The 12,972-nt window shown below is 54.4% G+C and overlaps 1 protein-coding gene across 1 annotated transcript in view; it reads right to left on the bottom strand.

Moving 5' to 3' along the window:
- Positions 1–12,972, bottom strand: part of RFX2 (regulatory factor X2) — an 84,066-nt gene that overhangs the window by 14,677 nt on the left and 56,417 nt on the right. The window contains exons 6-8 of the mRNA XM_039878553.1: positions 8,493–8,567; positions 1,584–1,765; positions 595–714 (exon numbers count right to left, since the gene is read on the bottom strand). Coding sequence (XP_039734487.1) covers positions 595–714; positions 1,584–1,765; positions 8,493–8,567 — 377 coding nt within the window. The remainder of the gene's footprint in view (positions 1–594; positions 715–1,583; positions 1,766–8,492; positions 8,568–12,972) is intronic.

The raw sequence follows: 12,972 nt of genomic DNA on the forward strand, positions 1-12,972 counted from the left end.
AGGGGTTCCCAGGGGTAGGGGGAAAGGAGGGATGAATCATGAGGGGCAAAGAAGGTTTTTAGGGCGGTGAAAGTACTCTGCATGATACATGTGACAGACACACGTCATTACGCATTTGTCCAAACCCACAGAATGCAGGACACCAGGACGAACCCTGTGTAAGCCATGGACTCGGGGTGATAACGACATGTCCAGTGGAAACAAGTGCACCACTCTGGCGGGGGGGTCCATGGCGGGGGAGGCTGTGCACGTGTGTGGGCAGAGGGATACGGTAAATCTCCGTACTTGTTACTCCATTTGGTCGTGACCTAAAACTGCTCTAAATAACGTTTTAAAAAGAAGGCTCTGGAAGCCCTGCCAGTGGGGTGAGATTGCAGCCTCAGCCCTGAGTCCTGCTGGCCTCCCTTCATGCCCCTGGAGGTGAATGCCTTGCCCCCCAGGACCGAGGCGGTTAGGGGCTCGTTTTCCCACCGTGGGATGGGAGTCCCCTCATATGGATGCATTTAATGTTTGACAAGCACCCTCCTGCATTCCCCCTAGTGGAACCCAGGCCCCGTGCCCCTCCTCAGGCCGGCCCCGGCCCTGGTCACCCACCTCGGCTTCTGATGCACGGGCTGCTGCCGCATGGCCATGTACTGGGTGTCCTCCTGTAGCCGGTTCAGGGGTGAGTCTGGCTTCAGACGGATCCCGTAGTAGTGATACTTGGAGTTGCCCCTGGAAAGCAAACGTCTGGGGTTGGCTCTCTGTGGACATCCCGACGGACAGGAGGCGCTGTCCTGGCCTGTACCTTGGGCCCTGGGGTTCAGTGTCCCCTGGACTGTGGGGGAAATGCCCACAGGCTGTTCCGTGGCCAGAGAGGTTTAGGAAATTCTGTACGGGACTTGCCCTGTCAGAGGTCCCCCTCTTGCATTTTGGTGCGATAAAGGCTCTGAGAAGTCCTGCAGTGAGAAACCCAGTTCTGTGTCTAGGTTCTGTGTGATGGTGTCTGTCAAAGATCGAAGGCGGTGGGGGACGGGATCGCCGGTGGCTGAGAGTGCCTGAATGTGCCCTGACCCCCACTTCCGCGTGACTTCCTCGAGCACAGGCACCGAGCCCGGCCCGCCGCAGGTCACAGCCACGTGCGTGCTGGCCACCTGCTCTGAAGACAGTGTGGCCATTTTTTTCTGCTGAGGGGGGTGTTCGCGTTATTGCCTGGGGTACATTTATGGCACATGACATTCCCCGGCTGCTGTAGGCCAAGGGCAGGCCATGGCAGGCTGGTCCAGGCATAGCAAAAAGCATCACGAAATGGTAAATCCAACTCTCCCACATAACCTAGAGGCAGCTATTAAAAAAACCCGTTATTATGGACAATTTCGAACAAGGAGAGAGAGCTGAAGAGGACCCGCATGTGCGGTCAGCAGCAGAGAACCGGACCACAACCGGCAGCCCGCCCTGGCCAGCTCGGGGCAACTCCAAGTTCACCCAGAGGCGTGCCAGTCAGGACGTGTGGGCAGGCGCGTCCTCCAAGAGCTTGATTTCTGCGTAAGTGAGGAGGGAGGACGGGTGGGTGGAGGGGGCTGTTGGACACGCCCCCCACCCACCTGGTGCCCAGCCGCCGCGTCCGCAGGCCCATAAACACCGAGCGGATCAGCTTCCCGAAGGAGGCGGCATTCACAGGGTCCAGCTTGTGCTCCTGGCAGTGCCGAAGGTAGTGGTTGTAAAGAGAACTTCGGGGGAGACTGACGCCTTCAGCGGTCTCGTAATTATCTAACAGCCACTGGAGCTGGAGAAAGAAAGACACGTTTCCGTTTGTCAAAACCCCCCCAAACGCCAAAATGCCAACGTGGACTCATTAAGAGGGTCGCGTGCTTTCCTCCGCTAAGCGATGAGGAAATTCAAGGCTACTGTCACTGATTTGGGTTCAAGAGATTCTGGGCATGGTAGGGTTAGGGCATGTTAATCGCTTCTTTTCACCTGCTTCTTTATTCCTTCAATTTCCAGCCTGGTCTTCAGGCTCCTTGACTTAACTGACAAACACCTGCAGGATAGAGACCTCGTAGAATCTGTCTTCATAATCATCTAGACACCCACACGCCCTGCACGCCGTGGAGACACCAAATGTCACTTAAACCTACGGAATGGAGATCAGTTCTGATGGCAAGAGGAGGAGGAAGATTCGAGAAAACTCGCAGCCTGTGAGCACTGCGGTCGAAGACGGAGACGAACCGCCACCTCCTACAGCCCCGACAGAGCAGGTGGAAACTGAGCAAAACTCTCAAGAGGCTGGCGCGCAGGGCTTTGTGCTCAGGCCAAGGCAGGGAAAAGAATCGAAAGCTGACGTCGCTGCCCCCCCAGAGGTCAGCATCGCTTCGGAAGGGCTGAGGCGGTCCCCACAGAGAGCTGAGCCCCACCACAGGCAGCAACGCGGACCAGATGGTGGCCCGTCTTCTGGGAGCCCTGAGCACAGTGCCCCAAAGGCTGCGTCAGGTTGTCTTCCGCCCCGCTGTGTGAGCACAGATGGCCTTACACTCGGGCTTTGGTGACAGGCAGGGGCTCTGTGCACAGGGGCCGGCCTGGGGCAGAATCTGGAGGCAGGATCCAGGATCGAGGGGGGCGGTGGTCCGTCCAAGCCACCATTCCTGTCCAGAGCCCCCGCTGGCCCCAACTCCTCTGCGGGGCTCCGCACCCTTCCAGACCCAGAGGAAGTGTCTCCTCTGGGACATCAGCACCCCCCAACATGGCCTGTACCCCACTGCACTCCTGGCCACATCTTAGCCACATGCAGACTTAGCATATAAGCTGGACGTTGGCCTGTGTCTCCCTTTTAAAAAATGGTTTTATTATGGAAAGGTGTAACGAGCAGAGAGGCAGCGAGGACCTCCCGCCTCGGCAGCCATCAGCCGGCCCATTTTATTTCGTCTAAGCCCCACATATCCTGGGCCTTTTTAAAATGAACCCCTCTTAGGATCCTTCATTCCACCCCTTGGGCCGAGTGACAGGGGGGTGGCGGCCCCGGGTGCGGATGAGGGGGGTCTCAGAGGCAGGGGGCAGGCACGCTGGACTACGGGACAGAGGCCCTTTAACAGAAAGGCAGGATGGGGCATCGGGGAGGGCTGGGTGGTGGGTTCTGCTTTTGGGAGGAGGAGGTAAGCCGGGCAGAGGCTGGGACCAGATAGGGAACCCTGGCACCGGGGAGCCGAGGACAGGGTCTTGGGGGGCTGCGTGGAGAGCGGTTTGCCGTGCAGGGGTGAGGTGTGTCGGGCCTGCAGTGAAGGCCCAGAACTACGGGCTGCCTCGACACTGGGGGGACCAGGAGCGGTCCCCTCCACGCGCTGCTCCTGCTGCGAGGTCTCGGCCACAGAGCCGTCCTCTCTGAGGACCGGGTTTGAAGCAGGGGCCACCCCACCCTCCTGTCACGGCCAAGACTCCCACAGTCTGTGGTCCACCCTGCTCCCGAGTGCGCCCATGTGTGGCCCTGCGGTGTCCTCTTCCCCGGGCTGTGAGTCTCCATGCAGGGGCGGGTGCCGGGTGCGTAGCCACCCTGTAGCCCCAGGGTGCGGACGGCCCTCACTAATAGGGCGATGAGAGTCAGTGACAACAGGGAGACAGGAAGGCGGCCCTGAAGGGACAGTGCAGGATGGGGGCAGCTGCTGAGGGCGGAGGGCTCCCCGTGAGGTGGGCCCGAGGTCGTGGGAAAGAAGAAAGGCCCCTGAAAGAAGAAAGGCCCCTGAAAAGAGACCCGTCTTCTTCAGTTGTCCCTTTGGGAAAAGAACATCGTACTTTTTACTTCTTGTTAAGTCATTCAGACCTTTCCTTTCCAAACTTCCTTTAAACGTGCTTTTCACGACGCGGGTGGCACAGCACCTCCCTTGTCCCTCCCAGTTCCGCTCTGGCTCAGGGCTTGGAGCCTTCGGGGCTATCCCTTCTGCCCTCCCTTGTCCCTGGCTTCTCTCTCCACATTTGCACCCCCAGGATCTTAGAGGCCTCAGGAAACACTGGCCAGAGAAGATGGGGTCCTGAAGAGCGAATGGACCCCAGCATGTGGGTGCAGAAGCTGGAGGCTTCTCCTCTCTCTGCCCCCCGAGGCCAGGGAGCCCGGGGTACCGCTTCTGAGGGACCCCTCTGTGGGCAGGAGAAGCTGGGACCAGGAGCCTAACGTCTCAAGGGCAGAAGCCAAGCCCCGTGAGGATTTATCCTTGGCTGCCAGGGGGAGGCAGGTTCTGGGGGCTGCGGGCTGGAAGGGGCACTGGACCAGGGACCCTGGATGACGGAGGCCAACACCCAGCCCACTGCTTGACATGATAGGCTCATGCGTTAAAAGAAGGATGTGGGGAAGATGGTTCCTTTCCCCCAGCCCCACGCTATTTAAATGAAAAGTAGACGTCTCTCTTTTGGGTGATTTTGCTGCATTGGCGTTAAGCTACCATGACATCAAGGATGCGCAGTCACTTTCCTCCTCAGCAGAGGTGACAGCTGGCACCACCGCAGCCTCCCAAAGAATAAGTGGTTACATGTCCTCTCTTTTGCATCGAGGAGTTACCAGGGAGGGAAAGTGACTCGAGTGACAAATGAGGAAACGTGAGGAGGGAGCCACGGGCAGAGGGCACAGCCCGTGCCAAGGCCCTGGGCAGGACGGAGCCTGGCGTGCGTGGGGACAGTGAGGAGGCCCTGTGGCTGAGGCAGAGTGTGGGGAGCAGGGCGGCACAGGCTGCGCAGGGCCTTGCGAGCCATTTCCATGACTGGCTTCTACCAGGAGGGCAAGGCGCCCCGGGGGCCTCTGAGCAGAGAGGTGCCAGTCCTAGTAAGAATGACAAGGGCCTGGAGGCTGAGGGCTGGCTTGTAGGTGGCCTGGATAGTCCATCTAAAGTCGGGGGCGGGGTGGCCCTGGCGGAGGTGGGAGGACCCGTCTGACCCTGGGCTGTTCTGGAGGTGAGGCCAGAGAGCCGGTGGGGCAGGGTGCGGGAGGCGGGAAGCGAGGGTGAGCAGGGGAGGGGGTGGGGTGCCAGGGCTCGGCCCTGGAAGCTCCAGCGCGCACTCGGGGAGGGGTCCAGGCGGCGATGCCCTTGAGGATACAGCCTGTCTCTCCGGAAGCCGGGTGAGGTGGGCCACTGAAACAGCAGTAGCCTGGCCAAGGCCACGGCTGGAGGCACTTGGCGCAGTCATGGGGACTGACTACAGGACGCGGGACCTATCCCAACAAGCTGCTGCTCCAGCTGCGCCCCAGCCTGGCCGACAGGCGACAGCTTTGTCATGACACCAGCCTGTGGTTGGCACCACTGAAGGATCAGGGATCTCTGACGGTTTGTGTTTCTTGGTTGAAAAGGCCTTCTCCCAGGGTTGGAAATAGTGGGAGTTTGTTTTAGTAGACAGCGGCCACCTCTCTGTGACAATGATGGGGTGAATGCACTGTGGGGTCCCGGAGCCAGCAGGGGTCGCACGGGGAGCTTCTCCAGCCGGGGTCTGGGGACAGCAGGGCGGTGGCCCAGCGGGGAGCCGGAGTTTCTTCAGTGCCCGTGTCCGCTCTCCTGCCCGTGGCCGAGAACTTGACCGAGGCTTGCCCAGGCAAGCACGACAGTGGCTGCTCCAAGTGGAGGTGGCAGCGACACCCGATGGGGGAAGGCGATGTCAACCCCACACCAGCTTCTTCGCCTCCTCCCTCTGAAACAACCGTCCTTGGCTTTCATGCCACCAAATCAGACCATTCCCCATTTTAGAGATCGCTCAAGGCCCGCCTCCTCCTGCGGGGTTTTCGCATCAGGCTAGAAGCTTCCTTCGACCTGCACGCCCACTGGTCTGAACCCCGAGGGCGTCACGGCGAGCTTGGGGGACCTGGCATTGGCTGGCTCCGGAGGGCACTGGACAGCCTTCCTGGGCTCCGGGCACGGCGCCACACACGCAGGCCCAGACGGTGCATGGCGGGGCCCAGCTCCGTGGAGACAGCAGTGGCTCCCGAGCCAGCCTCCCTGCCGCGATCCTGCCACGTCCCCGCCACGTCCCTGCCATGTACCTGCCATGTCCCTGACACGTCCCCACGGCCTCCCCGCCGCATCCCCACCATGTACCTGCCGATCCCCGCCACGTCCCCGCCATGTACCTGCCATGTGTCCTTTCGACACGCGTCCCCATGGCCTCCGCCGCGTAATCCTGCCATGTACCTGCCGCGTCCCCGCCGCGGTCACCATTATTGCCTGCCGTGTCTGACGCGTCCCCATGACTATACCGCCGCGTCACACCATGTGCCGCCACTTGCGTCCCCGCCGTTCCGCCGTAGTGCCTGCCGTATTCCTGCCGTCACGACATCCGCGCATCCCACTCCGCATCGTCCTGCCATGTCCTATGGCGCGTCCCCACAACCTCCATAGTCCCCTGCCACCTCCTGCCACGTTTCCGTGCATCCCTGCCACCTCCCCGCTGTATCCCTGCCACCTCTTCAACACGTCCCCGCCACGTCCCCGCCACGTGCCCGCCGCGTCCCAGGCACACTTGGGTTTGCTCGCACACCTGCCGAGCTTCTGTGCTCCAGTCCAAACTCCCTGGAATGAGTTCTCGTTTTGTCCCCATGCTCAGCACAGTCCCGGTGCTGGGGAGACACTGTCACTGGGGTCTGAGAAGCCACCAGCAGAACGAGCCCTCGGGGCGTCTCGCTGCCAGGCTCGTCTGTCCCGAGGCTGGGCTGGCAAAGCTGCTGGGACTGTGGCCAGTGCCGCTGGACAGTAGGGCGACCTCAGCTGTAGGCAGCTCTGGCAATAACTGTCAGGAATAAGTGTAGCCAGCCAGCCAGAGGTCAAGCTCAGCCAGTTGAAACTGGGGCAAGTGTCAGTCAGCAGGACACACTGCCCATCTGTGCGGCAGGTCACACTCTTCATCTGTCCCCTCCCTCTGGCCCTCACGTCTGCAGGACCGGCTGCGGGTGGGCTGCACCCTGCTGTGGGGTCTGCTCTCTAGAAAGATCCTCCTTCTGTTCCCTTTGATTCCAGATCGCTGGCCCAGCTCCTGTTCCTCACAGCTCCTGATGGAAGGAGGTGACTCAACCACAGGTCACCAGGGAGAAAACGGACACAGAGGTTTTCTAGTTCGGAAAGTCCAGCCACGAGTGAGAGCGGCCCAGGAAGGCCAGACGCGGCCCCGCAGCCGGAGGCCAGCGGCCGGGCGTGTCCCCGTTGACATTTTACGTTGCGCTGGGCACACGCGCTGCCTGCCTCTCTCGCTTCTCCCCAGGATGGCCTTGCGCGGAGCCCGCGGGCCGTGACGCGGCCACGCCTGTCCACTGACAGCCGGAGAACGCCTGTCCCTGAACAGACTCATTCTGTAGGCTTTTCTACCCAGGGCACTGTGAGTTTGGGACAGGTGGCGGGGAGTGTTCCATCCAAGCACTCCCGGAAGGTTTTCCCTCCCCAGACGTGCCGACTGGGCGACATCATCCAGCATGACCGCGGCCCCGCGAGCCTGGGGGGTCCCTCGGCAGGGTCTGATGCAGTTTTGCTTTCTTCCTTCAAGACAGCTGGTGCGAGGCTGCTGTTCCTTCCAGTGACCGGCCTCTGAGGCTGAGGTGCACGGGGCCCTTATCGCGTGTGCCTGGAGCGGCCGCCGTGCCTGAGCCTGAGGAAGTTCCAGGCCTTTCCCCAGCGGGGCTGCTGCCCCGAACCGCTGCCTTCCGAGCCACGCCTCACTTTGGACGTCGAACGGTCATGGGAGTCTCGTCGGGGCCGCAGGGTTGTGACTCAGGGGGCCTTGTTTTCCTTCGATCCTTTAATTCTCAAGAGAATGGGATTGGGGGTCAAGTCCCAACCTAAGCTCTTGAGCAGCCCGGTCCAGCGTCAGTGGCCCGTCCTACGATCCAAACGCCCAGCCGACAATTTCCAGTTACGTGTTGAGCTCCATGGAGAGTGTTTGGAAGGGAGGGGTGTGAAGAGTCCAGAGCTTTCCTCTCAGCTGACTCATAGCCGGTCACCTCCTCCGTCCCTGTCCTGCCTCACTAAACTGTGCACCTCCTGGCACGGGACCAGGACCACGGCTTTCCCGGGAGGCAGTGAAGGACACAGATCTCACGCGGCCCGAATCATCGGGAACGAGTTGCTTTGCACTTCTCTCAAATTACCCTTTCTTTCTCCAAAATGCCGATCACAGGAAACTTAACTAAGAATCTTTACGACATCCCCAATCCTGTGTCATCTTTTGTTATCGTTGCTTCTTTTAGTATTAACTTTAGTTGTAGTACTTGTGATCTGCCAGGCACTGCTGGAAGCATGTCACGGATATTAAACGACCTCATCCCCACAAGACGCCCCGAAGAGGCAGGTGCTGTGACCATCTCCCTGTACGGATGGAGCACCTGCCTTCGTCTCCCCCACGCTGCGGAGGGATATTTTCGAGGATGTAGCCCCCTCGCGGGGCCTCCCCCCCATTTCAGCACCTTAGAGGTGTTTCTCCATCACCTTTGCTCGTGTCTGAAATGTGCCCGTGAAGGTACGCGCACAGCAGGGCAGACCACCGGGGCGACATACACTTACATGGCTGTTGAGTAAACCGCTTTTGTGTGATGTGATCCCTTCGCTTTTTTGGAGGTTTTCAATCGCCATTTCAAGCTAAAGAAAATGTGTGCAGAAACAAAACAAAACAAAATGAAAAAAAAAAAAAAAAGAGGAAATCAGATGGTTAGCATCAGCCAAGATTTGTTTTTATTAATATCCAAATAATGATTCAAGCGCCTACAAAATAAAAACCAGGAATGAGCGGGCAGGGGGAGGGGGTTAGTGGCGAGCTGAAGCTGTGGGGAATGTTACTTAGTTACGTGCAGAGAGGAGCCAGGAGCCCAGGTGGCAGAATGAGGTTGCACCGAATGCAGAGTCTGCGTGTGCACGTAACACCAACGGTAAATTGTTGCATAAGTTCACGCGTAAGCAAAGCCAGCAGAATAATCTCCTGCTGCTTCCCACACCTGTCGTCCGTTGCCAGCGTGAATCAGGTGACCGACAGATCCCAAGGACAGTTGCTGGCACTGACTTCCCGGCCAGGCCATCCTGTCACAGAGCCTAGGGTCTCCCTCCTGGATGCTTCGGGAAAATACCAAGGTGGCCAAAGACCCAGGCTCCGCCATCAGAGGAGGAAGCCCTGGGGCCGCTGGACATGTCACAGAGATAAGTTCCTGAATGTTTATGAAGCATGAACTGCGCAAAGAAGTCATATGGAAATGAGAATGAAGTCACAGGGGAAAGTCACGTAGCTATCAGGGAGGCCTTCCTGGGGTAAGGGGCTTCTGAACTGGGTTCTAAAGACCTCATGGAGGCGAAGAGCTGAGGTGGTGCCACAGGTCTATGCAAAGGAAGAAACGCCCAACTGTGTGTGGCTACCACCACGTTCGTATGCGCTGACTCGACCCTGACTCGTACGTGAAGAACGAAAATTCACACTCTGCGGCCCATCACTCCAGGGAGAAAACCACAGAGGAAGAAAATAAGCCCAAAGCACAAGCCGTCTGTCCTCAAACACCCAGGGAAGACAGAGGCTTCGGCGGCACCGAACACGTATCCAGGAAGCGCCCCTGGACTGGGCCACCCGGCGCCGAGTCCAGGAGCGAGAGGGTTACTGCTTCGCCCGTCGCCTCTCTGACCACTCTGTGTATGTCCACTCTCGTCACTTCTACTCAGCATTGTACGGTAAGTCCCGGCCAGGGCAGTTAGGCAACAGTCACCAAAAAAGGGTACCCAAAGGAAGAAGGAAATACCTCTCTTCACGGGTGACATGATCTTAAAAGTAGAAAATACTGAAGGATCCATTAAAAAAAAAAATTCACTCTCATAAATGAATTTGCAAAAGTTATAGGATACAAGAGCAACATAGAAAAATAAATTACATTTCTAAGCAATTTCCTTAATTTCTAAGGAAATTAAGAAAACAGTCTCATTTACAATAGCATCAAAAGAATACATTTAACCGAAGAGGTGAGGTACCTGTACGCCGAAAACTATAAAACATTGTTGAAAGAAACTAAAGACAACCTAAATAAACCGAAAGGCATCCTATGTTCATGGATCGAAAGACTTAATATTGTTAACATAGCAATGCTCTCCAAACCTACGGACTCAATGCAATCTCTATCAAAATTCTCTATTAAACTTCCAACTGCTTTTTCAGAAATGGACAAGTTGATCCTAAAATTCATATGACATTGAAAGGGACCCCGAAGAGTCAAAACAATCTTGAAAGAGAAGAACAAAGTTGGAAGACTCACACTTCCTGATTTCAAAACTTATTACACAGTAAGGTAACCAAAATGGCATAGTACTAGGATAAGGTGTGTAGATCACTGGAATAGAATTGAGAGTCTAGAAGTTATCGCACCCATCTTTATGGTCAATTGATTTCGACAAAGGTGTCAAAACCATTCAATGGAGAAAGAATAAACTTTTCAACAAATGGGGCGGGGATAACTGGACAGCCACATGCAAAAGAACGAAGCTGGACCTTTACCTCATGCCATATACAAGAATCAACTCAAAGTGGATCAAGGAACTAAGCGTAAGACCTAAAACTATAAAACTCCTAGAGGAAAACATGAGGTAATCATGTAAAACAAGGTTATCTTCATGACCTTGGCTTTGGCAATCCCATCAAGACCTTAGATATGGCCCGAAAGCACAAACGACATAAGAAAAGGAAAAAATCGAAGATAAATTGGACTTCATCAAAATTAAAAACTTACTGCATCAAAAGACACCATCAAGAGAGTGAAAAGAATTTCATACAATGGTACGACGTATTTGCAAATGATATATCTGATAAGGGTCTCGTATTCAGAATATATAAATAACTCTCACAACTCAACAACACAAAGACAAGTGACCCAAATAAAAAATGGGCAAAGGACTTAAATAGATGTGTCACCAATAAACACATGAAGAGATGTTCGATGTCTTTAATCATTAGGGAAATGCAGACTAAAACCACAGTGAGATGCCACTTCGCCCACCAGTATGGTTGTAAAAAAAACCAAAAAGGAAAGAAAAATACGTGTTGGTGAGGAGGCGGAGGAATCGGAACCCTCATACATCGACGGCAGACTGTAAAATGATTCAGCTGCTGTGGAAAAGTCTGGCAGTTCCTCAGAAAGTTAAACATAAACCTACTTAAACCATATAACCCAGAGATTCCGCTCTTAGGTATATACCCAAGATAATTGGAAGCAGGTGTTCAAACAAGAACTGGTACACAAATGTTCATAGCAGCATTATTCATAATGGCAAAAATGCAGAAAAACCCAAATATCGATCACAGATGAATGGATAAACGCAATGGTGTTTATGGTAGTCCATCCACACAAAGGAATATTACTCGGTCATGAAAGGGAGCGAGGCGCTGACACTCTCCACAACGCGGACGGACCCTGAACACGCAATGCTCAGTGAGAGAAGCCGGACACAGGGGCCACCTGGTGTGTGATTCCGTTTATGTGACATGTCCGGAACAGGCACGTCCACAGAGACAAAAGCAGATTGGTTGCCAGGAGCTGGAGGAGGGGGAATGAGGGGTGACTGCTAATTGGGACAGGGTTTCCCTGTGGGGTGATGGAAATGTTCTGGAACTAGGTTGGGTAATGGTTGCACAATATTGTGAATGTACTAAATCCCATTGAATTGTACAGTTTTAAATGGTTAAAATGGTGAATTTTATGTTATGTGAATTTTACCTCAGTAAAAAAATATACAACTGATTTAAAAATCCGTTAGTGTCTCTTGCAATTTGAATGGTTTTAACATCATGCTCTAGTAACTGGGAAAGACTGATTCGCTGAGTTTGCAGATCTTCCAAATGTTGCCACATTTCATTTACAATATCGAAAAAATATCGCATTTGTTAATATCGCTACCAACCTCCTCGGGAAGATACTGATTTTTGAAAACCTCTCTCTCTTTTTTTAGTTGAAAACGTATTGGCAAAAAAAAATCTGTCCGTTGTTTTCCTGGCTACATCAGCCTCACCCGTTCATTTTTGAGAAAATGCCTGCCACCTCTCCAATCCAAATAATTATAATTTGTCTGTTATTCTTTCACGCATGAATGGCATTTCATGAAAGAAGTGGCTAGTTCTGTTCATAACTCATCTGCACAGGAGCTTTTCCTCAAGATGGTCACCGTGTTTTGGCAGGCCACAGAAGAGCTGTTTGTCACAGAGAATATTAAAAAGACGTGTACTCAAGGATTGCGATTTCATAAAGTTAATAATTGTTATGGCTTCATCGAGGACCTTCTCAAGTGAAACTAGTATATGGTATTTATTTCTCTGTTTTTTTTCTTTTTTACTGTAAGCGCATGATGGTGAAGGATATAGGGACTTCTAGGAGCATGTGATGCCTCAGCCTCGATTCCTGCCTTGATTCGTGCCCACCCACTTGTTTCAACGATGTTGATTTTGCCCAATCAGTGCAAGTGTCAACACTGGGGAAATGGCAATTAACGGGTTAACAGTATTATGAAAACAGTTTTGACCTCATGGAGCCCCTGAAAGGGTCTTGGGAACACCCAGAGGTTTGCTGGACATATTTAAGACCGACGGATAAAAAGTATGGCATTATGAGTACTGAAGGAAAGAATACAAATTAAGATTTGCAGTGTAAGACCATTCCCCAAAACCCGTAGTTATTAAATAGGATCCAGACAAGGCCACTGATACAGAGAATTAACGTACAGTGGAAATTCCCAAGGTGTTCGCTGTGTTTAAAATTAAAATGTTGCTTAAACATCTGCAGGCGATGAAGGCCAGGAAACCACTTCCAGCCTCAAATGCCAGATGAGAAGGTCCATGCCCAGAAATCCGGACTGACGGCGCAGTGCGCACGTGCATCCAGCAGAGGGCGCTGCGGCACCACGTCCCAGCGCCGCGTGGGCAGCGCGTCCAGCATCCTTGGAAAAGGAGCATCTCACACTTGACCTTGAAGTCCAGTGGCTTCCTTACAGACCTGACCAAAGGATTCTTATTGTACAAGTACAAACG

This window comes from Pteropus medius, unplaced genomic scaffold (assembly GCF_902729225.1).
Source record: "Pteropus medius unplaced genomic scaffold, Ma_sr-lr_union100, whole genome shotgun sequence".
In the NCBI taxonomy this organism is placed as follows: domain Eukaryota; kingdom Metazoa; phylum Chordata; class Mammalia; order Chiroptera; family Pteropodidae; genus Pteropus; species Pteropus medius.